At 45.5% G+C, this 19341-nt stretch overlaps 1 protein-coding gene across 3 annotated transcripts; it reads left to right on the top strand.

Annotated features, from left to right (window-relative positions):
• The first annotated feature begins 2161 nt into the window (after window positions 1-2161).
• Window positions 2162-17628, top strand: pik3r6b (phosphoinositide-3-kinase regulatory subunit 6b). 3 transcript variants are annotated; one of them, XM_084677138.1, is made up of 19 exons: window positions 2162-2232; window positions 2413-2476; window positions 2594-2673; window positions 3045-3131; window positions 5525-5657; window positions 5891-5951; window positions 6378-6564; window positions 6854-7022; window positions 7737-7841; window positions 7925-8348; window positions 9893-9989; window positions 10063-10182; window positions 12871-12981; window positions 13270-13366; window positions 13514-13578; window positions 13741-13831; window positions 15842-15894; window positions 16095-16195; window positions 17239-17628. In XM_084677138.1, exons 2-19 carry the CDS (start codon window positions 2449-2451, stop codon window positions 17396-17398), a joined length of 2169 nt encoding a protein of 722 aa, XP_084533264.1. In that variant the 5' UTR covers window positions 2162-2232; window positions 2413-2448; the 3' UTR covers window positions 17399-17628. The 3 variants fall into 3 exon arrangements, with proteins under 3 accessions (XP_084533264.1, XP_084533265.1, XP_084533266.1); XM_084677139.1 differs by lacking the exons at window positions 13270-13366; window positions 13514-13578; XM_084677140.1 differs by lacking the exons at window positions 2162-2232; window positions 2413-2476; window positions 2594-2673; window positions 3045-3131 and adding exons at window positions 4185-4204; window positions 4931-5252.
• Window positions 17629-19341: the final 1713 nt, after the last annotated feature.

Here is a 19341-nt window from a genome sequence, read left to right as displayed (position 1 = left end):
TTAGGGTCTGGCTGTGTACTGGTAGACTTAGTGTTTAGCCGTGTTCTGGAATAGTTCTGCTCGATAACCGAGAAGGTCTTAGTTTGTGGGATACAGCAAGAAAGGGCATCTCATTCACGATACACATTTATTCCGTTCCGACCCAACAAGCTGCTATTGCACAATTTACTCAGGTCACCTGACTGTTCAGGTCACCTGACTGTTTACAAACCAACAGACGTAACAGAGGAGACTGTCAGTGGACTTCAGTTATTGTAGGAACCAGTAGCCATCTCCTTAGTGCACATTCTGTCCACTACTGCAGAGGTCTTCAACCCTGGTCCTCAGGGACCCCCGTGTCCTGCACGTTCTAGATGTTTCCCTGCTCCAACACACCTGATTCAAATGAATGATCGTTAACAAGCTTCTGCCTAACTTGATAACGACCCATTCATTTAAATCAGGTGTGTTGGAGCAGGGAAACATCTAAAACGTGCAGGACAGGGCTCCCTAAGGACCAGGGTTGAAGACCTCTGCACTACAGGAATACACTTTGTGCATCGCCGTCACTGCGGGACATCACTTCTGGTCGCCTCAAAGCTCAAGAGAGTCCTAGCTTCAGAAAATCGTGCGTAAATGATGCCAGAGCGCCATCGCGTGGTTGCGTCCTCAGAGACACTCTCCCCTTACAGCCTGTCGAGTGTTCTGTCGAGAGTCTCGCCCGCGGCTACGAAAACATATCAGAATTTAGAAGGAGACAGAGCATTGTGTTTTTACACATTAGAGCCTGGTGTGTAAACATGTGCACAAGGCCTCACGTTCGAGGACTGGATGAAGACTACAGAAGCATTTTTTGAGCTTAAAACTTCTGATCCTTGATTTGATCTGTAGGGCCTACTTTCTACACATGCTATTTGTTTGTCTCTTTGAACGAAAGTGTCTTCTGAATAATAAAATGTAATATAAGAGTGTTTACAGTATTGTAAAATGGTTTACAGTATGGATTACGACAATAACAAAAGATCATGTAAATGATCATGTTTGACAATTACTCAGGTTCATTCACACTTCTTTGCAAAAGTCTAAACACACCTCTCACTTTAAGACACAATTGTCACCATTATGTAATTTAGAAAACACTGCTGTTTGATAAGTTAACTGAAACCAGCACAATTTAAACACCCTTAACACCCAATTATCCATGTGTAAGCACCAGCAAGCAAAAGCATTTTCCCTGCTGTTTGGCTTGAGAAAACATTGCTTGTAATGTTGAGGAAAATCTTTGGCTTGACCCTGGTCAGAGACAGAATGCTGACCCAGAATGAACAGTACTCATGCCGTGTTACCTAGGTGAAAATGCTGTGTTTATTTCCTTGTTTTCTGAATTTTTGTGGTTGACTAACAGTACTACCATTTATACTGTGACCACTACAGTAACAAGAGCTCAAAAAGCAATTGCTGTATAATGCAAATAGAAAATAAACATCCTGTAAGAAGGACAATTACAGTATTTGTGAGTTTTAGGATTTACATCATGTTAAACTCATGAGGTGGAACATATCTAAAATTCAGGGTCACATTATAGTTATGGGTTCATGAAATCCTACTTATAATAGTGTCTCCTCCCAGCAGTGTGTAAAGGGTATTCAGAATGTTCATTGTATTTAAGGACTTAATGTGTATTTTGAATGCAAAGTTTGGTTTCTACGACCGATATTATGGTTTTGACTACAATATTTAATTGTGTGTCAAAAGTTACAAGTTTGACCATAACAGTGTTGAAGATGTGTGTTTAGAGTTTGGCACATTCAAGAAATGTGTCTTAGCAATTGAGAAAAACTGTAACTTGAAAGAATAAGAACAAGAATTATGTTGCAATGCCAAAACTGCATTACTTCCTGACAGTTGATCATGATCAAAATGTTCCTGGAACTTGAAGGAAACTTCCTCATATTTCTGTCAGATCAGGAAGCACTCCTCCAGGGGGCGGGACTTAAACTTGGACACCTCTTTGAGGCGGGGCCTAGTAGAACATTCTAATGTGTTGGGGATTAAACCAATACAGCTTCTAGACCAGGTTTACGTGACACCTTCTAAGGGGAATGGTTTAACACAACAGGCTTTCTCTAGGGGCGGGGCTAACTGTAACACTTTGTAAGTGGGCGGGGCTGACCTCGTGAATCAGTGTGAGGAGAGCGTACTGGCAGAGGAGAGGCTTCTGGAATACTGAAGAGGACATCTGCTGGCAGACAAGTTAGTGTTGGTTTCAGACTTTAGGAGTTTAATCATGTAGATTTTAAGAGTTATAGATATCAAGAATTTAAGAGTGTAGAGTTTAAGAGTTTCAGAGTATGGATCTTAGAGTTTAAGAGCACGCACGCATGCACACACACACACACACACACTGATGTTGGCTGTGTTTCTGAACCTCAGGAGTGTGTGAAGTGATCTACAGTGGTGGACGTCCTCATGGCTGATGGCTTCTCCTGCAATAAAGGTACCCGCAAGCTTTCACTACCGCATCACGTTTCACACTCATGTTACCTTACCTACCATGTAGCTGCATAGCAACACCTGTTCTAATCATTATTGAAGAAGCACATGTCTGTTTTAGGGTTGATGATGTGGGATGAGAACATGGAACGCCGAGCATGTGCTCCTATGATCCGTGTTCTGGTGGACAAGCTGCAAAAGGTGAGTGGCCAGGTGACCAGGTAGCTGGTTACCAGGTGGCCAGGTGACCAGGTAGCTGGTTACTAGGTTACTAGTTGATCATATGGGGAGAGACCAGATGATCAGGTATGTGGTTACCAGGTGTGTAGTTACCAGGTTACGGGGTGAACAGGAGGGTGGGTACTAAGTGACCAGGTGGGTAGTGAACATGTGAACAGTTCTTTACATATGAGTGAGGAAACATTAACTATACGGTCTACCTTTGCATAATCAAACTCTTTATCCTACCATTCCTCATCCTAATCCTCCTATTCTCCCCCGCCTCCTGCTCCTCAACTTCCTCCTGTACGATCATCCTTCACCTTTTCCTCCTCTTCCTCCTCTTTTTACAGTTCAAAGAAAATGAGTCAGACTGTCAACATCATGTGACCCATCATGTGATCCCACTGCTCCACACCCTCTACTACGAGCTTCTGCAGGTATGTCCAGCTCACCTCATCCCTTCACACCTGGAGGGACATTGAGTTTACATTGTTTTATAGGTCTTACACCTCTTGTCCCCATTCCTCACCATCACATGCACAAGGTGCAAACAACCTTAGTGTTGTTGAGGTTTCCATTGGAAAGCTTCTTAATAATACATTTTCCCTGAAGCAAACCCTGCGGCTTCATAGCTGCATCCATGTTACCACGTCACGTTTAATGTGGTAATTTCATACACAAGGCATACACACAGGTTCGAAGACTCGTTCTCGCCCCCTACAGTGCAATTCGGCTAGGTATACATCCGCACTAAAACATCAAGGTGAAAGTCATCATAGCTTGCGTAGTATAAAACCAGCTCCCAACCCTACTTTGAGAATAGATTAACGGCGATATATTTTTTTTATCGGCGGCTGCGTTTACGCCGATAACAGCCCACCACTAATCTAAACACATTCCTAGAAATCACAAGATCTTCTGACGCTGTAGGAACGTATTTGTTCCGTGTTTAGATGCTGACGTGGATAAAAGTGATTCTCTGTTGCATGACATGCAGCTTCCTGTGACATGAAGCTTGCATTATTGCATACGTGTCAAACTCAAGGCCCACGGGCCATATCCGGCCAGGTGTACAATTATATCCGGCCCACAAGATCATTTTATATATCTTTTTTTAATGGCCCAGCGATATGAAGCACCAATAACACACAAATTACAAATCCCATAGGCCTACTGCAGCAAAACAGCTGTCTTTGCGCCTTATCGAATGGGATGATATTCGTTTGATGCGCGCTGTGCGCGCTTGCATTAACTGTGGAAGTCACTCTAGCATCACATCAAACTCAGAATACGTCCTAAATTTGGGATAATGTCCGAATGTTTACAACGTCTGGCTCTGCCCCTTGTAACACTCGGATCGATAAGCAGTCTCGAAAATGGTAACGTCCGTCCGTCATTTTACGGATACCCCTTGGCTGTGATTGGTCTGTATTAAGAACCGCTTGCGTCAGGGGCGGGGGCGGGGTTGCCGTGACCAACAAGAAAACAGAATCCTTTGACCGCCATTGTTGTAAGTTTACAATTCATATTTCAGCTAAACAGTACATGTAAATCAGCATCTGAATTAAAATGTGACAAGAAATGGGCAGTGTAGTTGCTGAAAATGTGCTTATTTTATTGATGAAACGGCTAATTTGTAAATTTGCTTCGACTTTTCGATAACCTAGCTAGCACCGCAGTGCAGCGCCACATACTCTTCTGGCAGTGAATTGTTTTTAGCATGCAGAGCCGTCCGAGTAGTATAAATTTAACCAATCCGTCCGACTCCTACCGTCTGTCCGTCCATAAACGGAGTCGGAGAAGTGTAAAGGCCGAAATATGCTTCTGCGTCTCCGTTTATGGATGGGCGGGCGCACGGATATGCACGGATACGAAAGGATAGACTGCGTTTATGGTTCTTTGTGGGCTGTGGGTGCTGAAAACAATTCACCGCCAGAAGAATTGGTGGCGCAACGGTTTTTGTTTAGACGTCGTCGAGTTTTTATTTACCTAGGTTACCAAGAAGCTGGAGCAAATTTACAAATTAGCCGTTTCATTAATAAAATACGCACATTTTCAGCAACTGCACTGCCCATTTCTCGTCACATTTTAATTCAGATGCTGATTTACATGTTCTGTTAAGCTGAAATATGAATTGTAAAAACTTTACAAGTAATGGCGGTTAAAGGATTCTGTTCGTCGTATTACGGCAACCCCGCCCCTGACGCAAACGGTTCTTATTACTGACCAATCACAGCCAAGGGAGTCTCCGTAGCTGTCCAAAATTAAGATGGATATTTAGAAAATTCAGGAGGCGCACGTCAAGTGATAAACTCGCCCGGGGCGCCCAATGTGCTAAGACCGGCACTGCACCCCCAGTCAAAGCAGGCTGCATCTGGCCTTGCATGGAAGGCAGTTTCAAGAAAGATGGGAAAGCGAATAGATGTTTGTGCTTCAAGGAGACTGCAATTGCAACAGAATATGTTCACAAAAGCTACAGCTAAAAACAATGTTTTTACATCGTAAACATTGTTACAACTGGCCCTTTGAGGGCAACCATAATGCTGATGTGGCCCTCGGTAAAAATGAGTTTAACACCCCTGAATTAGTGGGTGAGGGTTAGGTTAGAGTTGTGACATGCAGCTTGCATTAAAGAGTTCCATTAGATTAACCTCTGCTGATTCTCTGGTCTGTCAGCAGTCTGTAATCACTCCTGAATCAAAATCCTCTACCTCCCCTTCCTCCTCCTCCTCATCTTCCTCCTCTTACATCTCCCCCCCAATTCCTCTTTCCCCTCCTCCAAATTCTCTTCCCCTCCTCCCCTCCTCCCCCTCTGGTTGTCTGTAACCAGTCAGACCACGTTCCTGCCAGCCTGCTTGTGAAGGTGTGTGAGGGCTTCAGCAGGTGTCTGAGTGACCCTGAGCCGTGCAGCTCTGTGGCTCTGCATCACCTGAGGAGCATCCGCTCAGAGCTCAGTACCCCTGGTGCGTCCCCTGCCTGCCACACCACGGCATCACAAACTAGTACATGCTTATCTCTTATTATATGTATTACAGAACCCCTACCCTTTTATACACCATTGCATGTTATAAAGCTGTTATTATGCGTTGCAAATGTGTTATATACATGTTATAAAGCTGTTATTACATGTTGTGAAGATGTTATGACATGCTACAACATGTAACAGTGTTGCTGTCACGCTCTGCCCCTGGAACAGGTGCTCTTTACCAGAGGAGGCTCATAGCGGAGCAGAACCTACACTGCCCCCTGCAGGAGAGGTGCACTCACTACACTCACCCACAGCTGGGAAAGACTTTGGTCTAAAGAATTAGACAATTTAACAGCTATTTATCATCCAATCCCTTTTTCATTTGTCTATGTGTCTGTATGTCTGCCTATCTATCTGTCTTTCTTTTTGTCTACCTATCTGTCTCCCCACTCCCTCTCTCCCAACCTTGTCTGTCTTCTCACCTCCCCCCCTTTCTCCCTCCCAACCTGCCTGTCTCCCCCCCCCCTCTCCCTTCCAACCTGCCTGTCCCCCCCCCCTCTCCCTTCCAACCTGCCTGTCCCCCCCCCCCTCTCCCTTCCAACCTGCCTGTCTCCCCCCTCTCTCCCTCCCAACCTGTCTGTCTCCCCACCTCCCTCCCTCTCTCCCTCCCAACCTGTCTGTCGTCCCCACTTCCCTCTCCACTTCTGGCACACAGGGTGTTTGTGTTTGCAGACCCGGCGGTGGTGTGGGGCCCCCTAGGGGCCTCAGTGAGGGCCAACCTGGAGCTTGGGGGGTCTCCCAGGGGGGGCCCCCAGGCCCTGCAGACACGCCTGCTCCTCCACACGCTGCAGACGGGGCTGGGGGAAGCCTGCCAGCTCCGCGCCCTCGCAGCCGCCCTGGGGGTGAGGAAACGCAAGAGACATACAACGCAGGGAAAGAGAGAGGGGGAGACATAAGTAGATCGATAGAAAGAAAGAAGGTATGCAAGAAAAGTAAGTTTTGAGGTTGTGTACAAGGACAGAGAGGGGAGGAGAGGAGGAGAGGAGGAGGGGTGGCTTCGGAAAGGTGATAAATTGTGTGTGCTTGAGAGAGAGGGGAGTTTTGCTTGAGACAACACGTTGTTTCAGTGTTTGTGTGCCGGTGTATGTCCGCATGTGTGTGTGTGCGCACGTGTTCATGTGTGTGTTCCAGGTTCCAGGGCGAGATGTGCTGCCGTACTTCCAGCAGATGGTGGAGGCTGTGGAGCAGAGTGCAGAGAGGCGGGAGGAGGACCAGTACCATCGCACCCTTCTGCTCATCCAGCACCACATCCTCAACAGCCCTCAAAACCAGCCACATGGCGATTTGGATAACACAAGGGGTGGGTATAGCTTTTCTCTTTTTTATTTTTCTGTTACCTTTCTCTCGCTCTTTTTCTCACCCTCTCCCTCCCCTTCTCTCTCTCTACCTCCCCTCCCCGTCTCTCTCTTTCTCTCTCTTTCTCTCTCTCTCTCTCTCTCTCTCTCTCTCTCTCTCTCTCTCTCTCTCTCTCTCTCTCTCTCTCTCTCTCTCTCTCTCGCTCTCTCCCTCCCCTTCTCTCTCTCCCCTTCTCTCTCTCTCTCTCCCTCCCGTTCCCTCCCTCCCTCCCCTTCTCTCTCTCTCCCTCCCCTTCTCTCCCTCCCCTTCTCTCTCTCCCCTTCTCTCTCTCTCTCTCCCTCCCTCTCTCCCTCCCTCTCTCCCTCCCTCCCTCCCTCCCTCCCTCCCTCCCTCCCTCCCTCCCTCCCTCCCTCCCCTTCTCTCTCCCTCCCCTTCTCTCTCTCTCTCCCTCCCCTTCTCTCTCTCCCCTTCTCCCTCCCTCCCTCCCTCCCTCCCTCCCTCCCTCCCTCCCTCCCTCCCTCCCTCCCTCCCTCCCTCCCTCCCTCCCTCCCTCCCTCCCTCCCTCCCTCCCTCCCTCCCTCCCTCCCTCCCCTTCTCTCTCTCTACTTCCCCTTCTCTCTCTCTCCCCTTCTCTCTCTCTCCCTCCCTCTCTCCCTCCCTCCCCTTCTCTCTCCCTCCCCTTCTCTCTCTCTACTTCCCCTTCTCTCTCCCTCCCCAGGTTCTCAGTCATCAGATCTACCTGATGCTGCCCTCCCCCACCCAGACCTCCGCCTCCCCCACCCAGACATCTCCTTCCACCTGTGGAACCAGGAAGAGGATTTCTGTGAGTTCCTCTGTGAGCAAAATTCAATTAAAACAACTATAAAGATGCACACATCTTTAGTTTGATGTTGCTGTGTTTCACAGGGAATGTTCTGGCAAAGCTGGCCCTGAACATCCCCTCCTCCGACGAAAAGAGGGAGGAGGAAAGGAGGGAGTCTGTCCAGTCCTTTGACTGCGGGATAGAGAAGGACTCAGCCAGTCTGGAAAGGAGGGAGTCTGGGAAGTGTGTGGAGGAGACAGAGGAGAGGGAGGAGGAGAGGGAGGAGGAGAGGGAGAATATGGCGGAGGAGAAGATAGAGGAGAAGCACCAGAGGCCGCTGTTTGTCCGGGCGTCCTGCATCAGCCGAGGGCTGCGAGGCCGAGCCCAGATGGCCCTAGTGAGGAGCTCCGTGGATGGGGAGGGGGGCGTCCGCATGTCCTGGCAGGACAGCAGGCACACGGCCAAGGTGGTGGTGATGGGGGACGACCGTGTGCTAGGCAGGCTGGCCATGGCCTATCTGAAAATACGGTATAGGACACACCTGAACACACTATAGGATACACACACACACCTACACACCTGAACACACTATAGGATACACACACACACCTACACGCCTGAACACACTATATGATACACACACACACCTACACACCTGAACACATTATGATACACACACACACCTACACACCTGAACACACTATGATACACACACACACCTACACACCTGAACACACTATAGGATACACACACACACACACCTGAACACACTATAGGATACACACACACACCTACACACCTGAACACACTATAGGATACACACACACACCTGAACACACTATAGGATACACACACACACACACCTGAACACACTATAGGATACACACACACACCTACACACCTGAACACACTATAGGATACACACACACCTACACACCTGAACACACTATAGGATACACACACACCTACACACCTGAACACACTATAGGATACACACACACCTGAACACACAGGTTCGACACAACGTCACCTTGACTGAGTTCCAGCCTCAGTTTGATATTTCCCGGCATGACCGAACAGTCGAGGTTAGTAAGTAGTTTATTATATGGCATTTTTAGCTTCTTTTCATTTTGTAAACGAAAATAAATGGTACCTCTAGGCTAATTGTAGCTAGCTCTCAAGTCTTCTCACGGTGTGTTTCATGTGTTGCCTAGCAACTCATTACTTTTGATAGAAAGCGGACAACATGGTTCTGCTAAAATGGCTTTAATTTCAACACAGAATAACGACACAAGTGATTCAAAGAGTCTAGTCTTCATCCTCACTTTCGATGACAAATCTTTTCAGCATCATCTGGATAGTAAAACTCAGCAGCTGACTCGTCGCTCATTTTGAAGCTGACGTCAGAGGGCAATACGGATCCGACCGGCGAGGAGGGCAATACGCGGCTGGCATGACTACCCATTAACCAATCAGAAAGCTTGTACCGTCGTTGCCATATAATAATTTTAATAAATAGTGGGTTTATAGAACTTTGTTTCGGCTGGGGGGGGTCGGACAGACCTGCCCCACTGCAAGGGGGGGGGGGGGGGTAAGACAGACCTGCCCCACTGCAAGGGGGGGGGGGGGTAAGACAGACCTGCCCCACTGCAAGGGGGGGGGGGTAAGACAGACCTGCCCCACTGCAAGGGGGGGGGGGGGTAAGACAGACCTGCCCCACTGCAAGGGGGGGGGGGGTAAGACAGACCTGCCCCACTGCAAGGGGGGGGGGGTAAGACAGACCTGCCCCACTGCAAGGGGGGGGGGGGTAAGACAGACCTGCCCCACTGCAAGAACAAATCTCACTGTACTGTAGAACACACACACACTCACATACACACACACACATGAATATACTGTAGGATAGACACACACACCTGAAGATGTGGTAGAACACACACACACACACACCTGAACATATTGTAGGACAGTGTGTGTCCAATAACATGTTTGTGTGTAATAACATGTGTGTTATAACAAGTGTGTGTTACAAAGTGTGTATGTAATAATGTGTGTGTAAAATATCTCTGTAGCAGACGGGAGTCCAAACACATGATGTTGTCCAGTAAGATAGAACTCCAGCTGTTCTACATCCCCGTCACTAACGAGCTGCCTTCCAGTTCCTGCTCTGTGAGTCTAGGCCCACCCTAACCCTACAACACCAACCCCACCACCCTGACCCGTGACTCTTCTGTGTGCGTAGGGCTGGACCTCTGGGTTAGGGGGCAGGCTGTCGCTGGCCTCCTTCCTGAGCAGTGAGGACCCCTGTTACCACAGCAACGTCTATAACCTGGGGGCCAGATTATCCTGCACAGCCAGCGCGGTAACTAGAACTCAGATATCCTGATAGAGAGACAGAGAGTGACACGTTTACATGATGGCATCATTTCGAATCTAGCTTTATTCGGATCATGCCAATTTTGGGGGCAACTGCTATTATCCAATAGCCTGGCTTCCAACTCAACTTAGCCACGCCCACAACAAAAATTTGGTCGGGAAGTTGGGTCTGGAGGGGCTCGTATTGGGAACAAACTATATAGAACCAGGATCTGGGCGGACCAATGAAATTGCCAGGGTGGGCATTTATACGATGATGGACACATCATCAACAGTAACGTAATCAACAACGTCACAAAAGAGCGCTTGGGTTGAATTAATTTTCAACAAACAACATATTACGTTGCTATGATTGGTTGTAGGTCTATCCAATTGAGCAAAGAGGCATTTGTTTTACGAGTTCGGTTGAAACATGCCCCATAGTCACAGCCATGTGCGCAGATGGCACTGGGGACGGGGGGGGGGACATGTCCCCCCTAGATTCCTAGCGACCCCAATCCATCCCCACCACTCTCCCTACGTAAGGCGACAAGCATCAGTTATAACTGCACAGCTGTTTAGGCAATGTTAGTGTGTGTAATGTTGGCCACACAAAAGTACTACAACACTTGAAAAGAAAAAGTGTATTATGCTTATTTTAAAGTATTAAAGTAGTGCTTTTAGGCTTGGCATCTTCCTTGTTGTCATGGAGATGACGTTAGTAGGCCCGTTCTTTTGGCTGCTTAAAATGGTAAGCAGTGGTAGCCAGAGGGAGCCGAGCTCCCATAGAGTGAGGACTGGCTCCCATGAAAGCAACAAAGTATCTGAGGGGGTCTCTCATATCTAAGGTGTCTCACGTATGTTGCATTGTAATTTTGATCTGACACAACGCTCATTACCCATCCTTGTGCGCCGCGGTCTCTTACCATTAAAGACGTTAAATTAAATTATAGGCTACTGCGGGACGTACCAGATGCAGATTTAGAATCAGAAAATATGGCACTAGCAACAGCTAGTTCTAGCCAGGTGACTAGCTCTACCGAGGCAGAGGACCTGAAGAAGAATTTATGAAGGTAATTATTGCTGGTCTGGTTCAAATGAGTTACGTTATATTTCATTTTTAAATTGAGAATGTCTTCTTTGTTTTGCGAAATTGAAATGAAATATGGACTATTGCTATACTATATATCAATAATATGTTGCATGCATGCAAACTCCTCACCTAATGCCTAAACCTCACAGCCAATCAGGGGCTGTTTAAAATAACATGATATTGTTTAGAAGAGCACAGATTCTACATTGATCTAGCCTCTTAATTTTGCTCTCAAAGTGCACTAGATTGATGCGTTTAACTTTACATTTTAAGAAATTTTCTTCTGGGGGAGCATGCCCCCGGACCCCCCTACAGGGTCGGGGGATTGCAGTATCGTTCTCAATTTTGTTACCTCAGTATTGCACTTCATATATACTGAAACTGCAATAAACATTGCATATATGTACATATATATTACACAAAATAACAAATGGAGTTGGAATCATTTGCTGACAGCTTGGTTCCCCCCAGTTAAAAATTCCATCTGCGCCTCTGGTCACAGCCCAACGGAGAGTTATCAGACTCATATTCTGACTATAATTATGAGTATGACAACGTCAGGCTAATTATCCGAATATATATGGCAGTGAATAAACCGAATCATTGTCCGAAAGCATGTCATATCCCAGTTCGATACGTGGCGCTGTTTTCATTATAACAAGTGGTGATACAGCCCTTTCCGCCTGACCTCTTCACCACTACCTACAACAACATCAACATTTCGAGAAAGATGGCGAACGGAGAGCAAGGTGAAGCTACGTCCCTCTACATTTCGTGCATGATGACAATAGGAGTACTGCGAATGCAAACGGCGCTATTGGCGCTATTGGCTCGCGTTGTTTGTTTGTTTCTGCCGGGCCGGCTCCCGGCAGCGACAACTTATCTTCTTTTTCGACTTCCAGGTCACGACCTTGGAGGGGGAGGCGGAATCTCAAGCATGGGCAAAGATGCAGAGTCCAGTTCACAGTCCAATTCACCGTTTACAAGCATGCTATGTCCGAATTATCAACCGACTCGGATCGAGTTATGTCGGGGTGTCGATCGGATCGTAGTCGAACCGCAATTATTCAAACAAAGGTGTTTACAAGAAACGGATAATTCTTAGCCTGACCTTGTCATACTCATAATTGTAGTCAGAATATGAGTCTGAAAACTCTCCGTTGGGCTGTGACTACGGGGCGTGTTTCAACCGAACTCGTAAAACAAATGCCTCTTCGCTCAATTGGATAGACCTCCAACCAATCAGAGCAACGTATTATGTTGTTTGTTTAAAACGAATTCAACCCAAGGGGTCTTTCGTGACGTTGTTGATTACGTTACTGTTGATCATCTGTCCATCATCGTATAAAGCCCGCCCTGGCAATTTCATTGGTCCGTCCCGATTCTGGGTTTTCTGTAGTTGTCCCCCAATACGAGACCCTCCAGACACAACTTCCCGAACACATTTTTTTGTGGGCGGGAGAAGTTGGGCTGGCAGCCAGGCTAGATAATTCTATTTAAGTCCAAGTAAACAGCCAGTAATTCGAATCAATTTAAACGCAGTGACAGAGAACAAGAGAGAGAAGGGAACAATGAGGTAATGCAGGCTTCCTTTTATTACAGCAGTCCAATCACAGCCTGTCACCTGATCCAGACTGCTTCCTATTGGATGTCCTCTCCTACTATCTGCGCTGTGCAATTCGGCCTGTCCACCTCCCTCTCTACTTTGTAAAGGTATTCCTCACTTCCTTTAAATCTCCCTCTTTTTCTATCTCCTCTCTCTCTCTCCTCCCTCCCTTCATCATTTTCTTTTGCTATCCCTTCCACTCTACTCTGTGAAGTTTATTCTTTTAATAAGCAGGAGGTACTTCTGTAATCAGCTTGTGGCTGACACTATGGTTAGCTCATTGCTAATACTGTAATTAGCGTGTTGCTAATACTGTAGTTAGCGTGTTGCTAATACTGTAGTTAGCGTGTTGCTAACACTGTAGTTAGCGTGTTGCTAATACTGTGGTTGTTTAGATGAGTCTGTTGGGAGGGAGCTCGGTGGATGCAGTGTTTGTGTCGCATCTACAGCTAGAGTTTCCTGAACTCAGGCAACAAAGACAAAGGCTACAAGGTGGTGTACACACACTCATTTACATGTATTCATTTACACATTCACAAACGCACATGCACAGACACACACATACACACATACACACATGTACAGTCACACACACGTATACACCTAAACACACTATCTATTGTCACTGTCTGTTTACAGCAATACCCAAAAGGAGAGTCTCAGAGGACATAATTGGGGTGGCAGTTTCAGTACAGTACAAGAAGGTGTGGAATTACATCCTGGTCCTCTCCTTCTGCTTCTCTTCCTGCTGCTCATCCTTTTCCTCCTCTTCCTCTTCCTCCTCCTCTTCCTCTTCCTTCTCCTCTTCCTGCTCCTGCAGTTTTATAGATGCCTTAAAAACCATAACTTTGTCTCTTGTATCGCAGGTTTTCCTGAGCAAGCGAGAGATTAAGAAGGACCTGACATGCACAGTCTGGACCATGGAGATCTCCACTCTGACTCCTAATGTCCCAGATGGTTAGACTCTGCAAACCTCCTCCACTACACTGTTTATATACATCCCTTGTTCTCTCCCTGACCCCATTGAAACACAGTAACATGAACCCTTCTAAACATCTGTACATTCAAACAGGCTATTGATATACAGTATATACATTATGTATAAGACATGTGGATTAATTAAGATTTCAAACTACAACATGGGACATAGATTAGACCGCATCAAACCATTGTGTATCTGGGTCAGGTGTGCGCAGTCTCTCATAGGACAATGTTACAACTCCACTACCCTTTAAAGTCAAAGACAAACCTTAATTTACCAGTGTGCAGTATATGATCAGTATATGCTAATAATAATAATAATTGTAACATCTACACAACATGTGTGATCATGGCACCATTAGGGTTAATATGATATAAACATATATATTATAAAGCAAATAATTCCAGGGTAGGATACCCACACACGACTCTTGTTGGGATGTTAAGTGTTGAACGCCAGCTTGGTTAATGTTCAGACATCATGCTATGGATTTATCTTCTCAGAGGATGTTGTTTGCAGTGGATTTTTTTATTAGGTCACAAGAAAAGGTATGCCATGTAATTAGTTAATTTGCTGCTGCTCAACAACAAAAAATTAGATTTCCAAAGTAGCAGAAAGTCGGCAGATTAGATTTTAATTTTCGCCAGGTAAGGTGAAAAGTCGCTCAGTCTATTGACAAAGGCAATACTGCAGAGCACCGTAACTCAACGTTCTAGAGTGCAGCAAAACAACATTCTAGAGTGAAGCAAAACAACGTTCTAGAGTGCAGCAAAACAACATTCTAGAGTGAAGCAAAACAACGTTCTAGAGTGCAGCAAAACAACATTCTAGAGTGCAGCAAAACAACATTCTAGAGTGCAGCAAAACAACATTCTAGAGTGCAGCAAAACAACATTCTAGAGTGCAGCAAAGGCAAAGCACCATCACTGATGTTACAGGATTCTGCCTTGGCTTCTCCTGGGGCCTCATGCATAAAATATTCCACAGCTTTCACACCAGAAGATGGCGTACAGCCAAAACTTGAAAAATACCTACGCTCAGAAATATTCACATGTATAAAACTGGTCGTACACCAGGTTCTGCGCACCTTCCCTTTATAAATCACATATAAACCATTGACCCCACATGAACGAGCCACTGACTCTGCGTTGCCCCCTCCCATAAATGAGTATGCAGATGGCTGTAAATGCGCTCCTGAGATCATTTCTTTGTCTGAATTAAAATGGCTAAACACGCAAAACCGAAATAAATCACAGACTGTGAAATTGAGGTTCTAACAACAGAGGTGGAGGTGAGGAAATGTGTCATGTTTTGCAACAGACTTTGCAAAAAAGTATTTATCCATCCTCATAAAGATTGCCTGAAAACTCCTTGGCCCTGTCTATTGCTGTAATTTTGGTTGATAAAAGTTTCCGTGTCAATTATCTTCAAGGCTGAATCTTGGGATGTTTGGGTAATGTTTAATATTGGCTACAGTAGCTGGTCTCACGTGAAAGTTACTGTATCAGTTTATGGGTTGACAGACTTCCTTCGATTGCTATCACAGACCCACACTGGTGGCAATGTGCTCTGTTTACAGGTCAAATAATTCAAAAGAATATAATAACATAATAATATGAGTTGACAAGTTGATTAAAATGTTGCCTCAGACCAATGCATTCTAATTGAAATCCCCCCTCGAGGCAAGTATGGTGAAGTGCCTTGCCCAAGGACACAAAAAACCTTTTATCACGGCTGGGAATTGAGCCGGCAACCTTCTGATTCCTTAACCTCCCTCCTGAACCTCCCAATTCCCTAACCCCTCAGCCATCTGGCCCATGATGGTAGTTGATACTGTAGGATTACATCATGATGATAGTCTACACTGTAGGATTACATCATGATGATAGTCTACACTGTAGGATTACATCATGATGATAGTCTACACTGTAGGATTAGTAGTCGACACAGTTCTGTATCTAATCTCTCCTGCCTTCCTCTCCCAGGTCTGCACTCCCTCACAGCCTGGTTGCTGGGTGACAGTCCAAGACAGTGCACGGTAAGGCGATTTGTCTGCCGCTACACCGCCTCTAACACTGTAGACACCTGGGAGGGTAGATGCATAGTGGGACTCTACACAGAGGTCAGAACCATCAAGGTCTTCATGGTAGTACTATACAAAAAGGCTGGAACTGGGTATTCATCATAATACTTTACATTGGACTTAAAACCATTAAGGAATTATACTGTGTTCCACAGGAGATTAGAAGCCAGTGCTTCAGCATCAGAACTGTAGATGAGAGAACCTTCAGCATCTGCTTGGACCGAGACTCTCGCAGAATCTTCTCCAACGTTCACAGGTCAGAAGCCAAAATTGGGTCACTCAAAACTCAACATTCGCAAACGTGTTTTCTGCTACTTAGCTAGTCCAGAGTTCACATGCTCTACCACTGAGCTATACCCATCCCCATGCTCTACCACTGAAATATATGCATCACCATACTCTACCACTGACCTATACCCATCCCCATGTTCTACCACTGAACTATACCCATCCCCATGTTCTACCACTGAACTATACCCATCCCCATGTTCTACCACTGAGCTATACCCATCCCCATGTTCTACCACTGAGCTATACCCATCCCCATGCTCTACCACTGAGCTATACCCATCCCCATGTTCTACCACTGAGCTATACCCATCCCCATGCTCTACCACTGAGCTATACCCATCCCCATGCTTTACCACTGAGCTATCAGAAACAGAATCAGAATCCGGTGTATTCGCCATGTATGTTTTACAAACACGGAATTTACTGTGGCAGGGAGGTGCAAACACTAAACATATACAAATCTTAAATTAGGTAAAGGTACAAAAGTTTAACCATTCCTAAGAACCAAACAATCTAAGAATAAACCAATTTTAATATAAAATAAAATATATATACACAAAAGAATAAGTATACTCTAACTAAATAAACTAACTAGCTTAACTAAACTAACTAAATAACTATACTCATCACCATACTCTAACACTGAGCTATACTCATCACCATACTCTACCACTGGGCTATATCCATCCCCCTGCTGTATCAATGGCAACTTGGTCCGCAGCTGGCCTCTTCAACAAGGCTAAGGACTCCCACTGCCATTAACACTTTTATTTATAACTCTTATTCCTTTTAGTCCATCTATCACTTATTGCACACTTATTGCACATTGCACAAGTGATCTACCAGTCATTTTGCACCATCTACCAATCTAATTTAATTTTAGATTTTATTTTAGATCTTATTTTAGATTTGATATACCTTGCTTCCACAGACAAGTCCTTGTTTGTGTGAATGTACATGGTGAATAAAGCTCATTCAGATTCTGATCTGGTCTCTTCTGGTCTGCAGCCTGTCCATCTCCCCATGCACAGACCCAGCATACAGCATCCAATCAAGACCCAGAGCCAGGACAAGAGCAGCCAATGGGAAGGACGAGGTGGGGCTTTGCAAAAACATGAGCAAGAACCTTTTTCTGCCAATCAACACCTTCTCGGGTGTCTCCTATTAGCCGATAAATAAACAATGTAACCAATCCTGTTTGAACCAACTACACCTTATGATCTTGATACTCTGCTGTATGTTCTTTTATAGTTTCAATTTGTATGTTGCTTTGAATGAAAGTGTCTCGTGAATTAATGTAATGTAATTGTGAAGTTACAGCTGTTAGTAAAGCTGTCCGCACAATGTAGATGGGCAGAAAAAAGATTTTTATCTTGAAATAAAAACTTGTGGGAGTAATTTTGTTTCTGCAAATGTGATTTATTTGACGTCTGCACATTGAAAGAAGAAGTGAAATCCAGGCAGACACTATGCCTACACTATGCATTGTTGGGTCAAATGTTGCTGATGCCGCCGCAGCAATGGTTCTCTCTCAGCAGGGAGACAAACATTTTAAGAGCTTCCATGTTACCCCGCTCCTCATCTCCCTCCACTGGCTTCCCATCACGGCCCGCATCAGATTCAAGACCCTGGTACTGACCTTCTGAGCAATGAACGGGACTGCACCCGACTACATCAAGTCTCTCCTGCAGCCTTACACCACCACCCGTCACCAACGGTCGTCTTCAGACAACCGTCTGGTGGTCCCACCTCTCAAGAGCGCCCGCTCCCAACCCAAGCTCTTCTCCTGTCTCTCATACCAATGGTGGAATCAGCTCCCCACCTCCATCAGAGACACTGACTGTCTCCCCACCTTCAAGAAAAGGCTCAAGACGCACTTGTTCCGGGAGTACAACGGTACTTAGGAATGATTTGCTGGACCTGATGTTAGTTTCCTCCAGGAAAACAATGACTCTTGAGGGCCTTGTTGCTCTTGTTGGTTAGTTGTAACTGATTTAACTTCTTGTACTCGCTGTGAATTATATTATTGTAGCTCGTTTTCCTACAGGTACACTCTTGCACTTTTATGGTTCATGTTGTTTAATTTGTAACGTGTTTAACTACATGTTCTTATGTTTCTTCCCATTGACACGTATTTAGTTTTCACAATGTATACTTCATGTTTTGTCTACCCACAATGTTTTTGGGGCTATCTCGTTGTTTATGATCACTGACCTTTGTAAAGCTCTCTCTTGGAAGTCGCTTTGGATAAAAGCGTCTGCTAAATGAATACATTTAAGATGGCGTCTCCATTAATTTCTATGGAAAGTGCTCAGTGGCGCAGTGAGGCAAGCGAGAGCATGAAATGGACCGCGTCAGCTTTCCAGTTCTGGCTCGTCTGGTCAGTGGCTCGCCTTGCTCCTAGCTCCGAGGCTCATGCACGCTTGCAACTAGCTGTACATGTCATACTTTGGGATAACTTAGCTCACTCGCAAGCGTGTGAGCTAAGGGATTGCAGTGGAGAAAACTGGCAGAATGGGGTATTAAGTCTGAGCAAGAAGCAGATACATCATGTGAACTTTACGAAAATCAATGCTATTAGTAGGCCTACTGTATAGTATTCCTTTCTCTTGGTTTTTAGAAATATAGGCCTATTCTAGATGGTATACGTTCCACATACGATTCAGACTCACCACATATACGTTGTTCTTTTTGCTTTGTGTTTTTAGTATGAGGCTCTTATGTCTGATTAAAGAAACTGTAAACTTGAATATCTGGCTCCGTCGTTGTTCTAGCCCGGCAAAGCAAGCTAAGTTAAATAGGCCTATATATATGTTACTATTATGATGATGATGATGAGTGTTGCTTTATTAACATTGCATAACCATAACAATATTGTGGTTATCAGACACAATTTATTCATCTTTGTCTTTGCTCCAGAAGAAGCTCCCTTTTGTGCTTGTGCCCTCTTCGTACCCGCGAGTGTAACGGGTGTGAACCTGTGAAACTCACACCTCAGGTATGTAGTGGGCTACCTGCGTCAACGAATAGCTAGCTTTTCTTTGGCGTAGCTGGTAGTGGTCTCGCTTGGCAAGTCAAAGGTTCTTTTTTTTTTCTTAAAAAAAGAAAGAA

Source organism: Hypomesus nipponensis, chromosome 17 (assembly GCF_054491055.1).
Source record: "Hypomesus nipponensis isolate SF chromosome 17, ASM5449105v1, whole genome shotgun sequence".
Taxonomy (NCBI): Eukaryota; Metazoa; Chordata; class Actinopteri; order Osmeriformes; family Osmeridae; genus Hypomesus; species Hypomesus nipponensis.
This window is presented reverse-complemented; position numbering and strand designations above follow the sequence as displayed.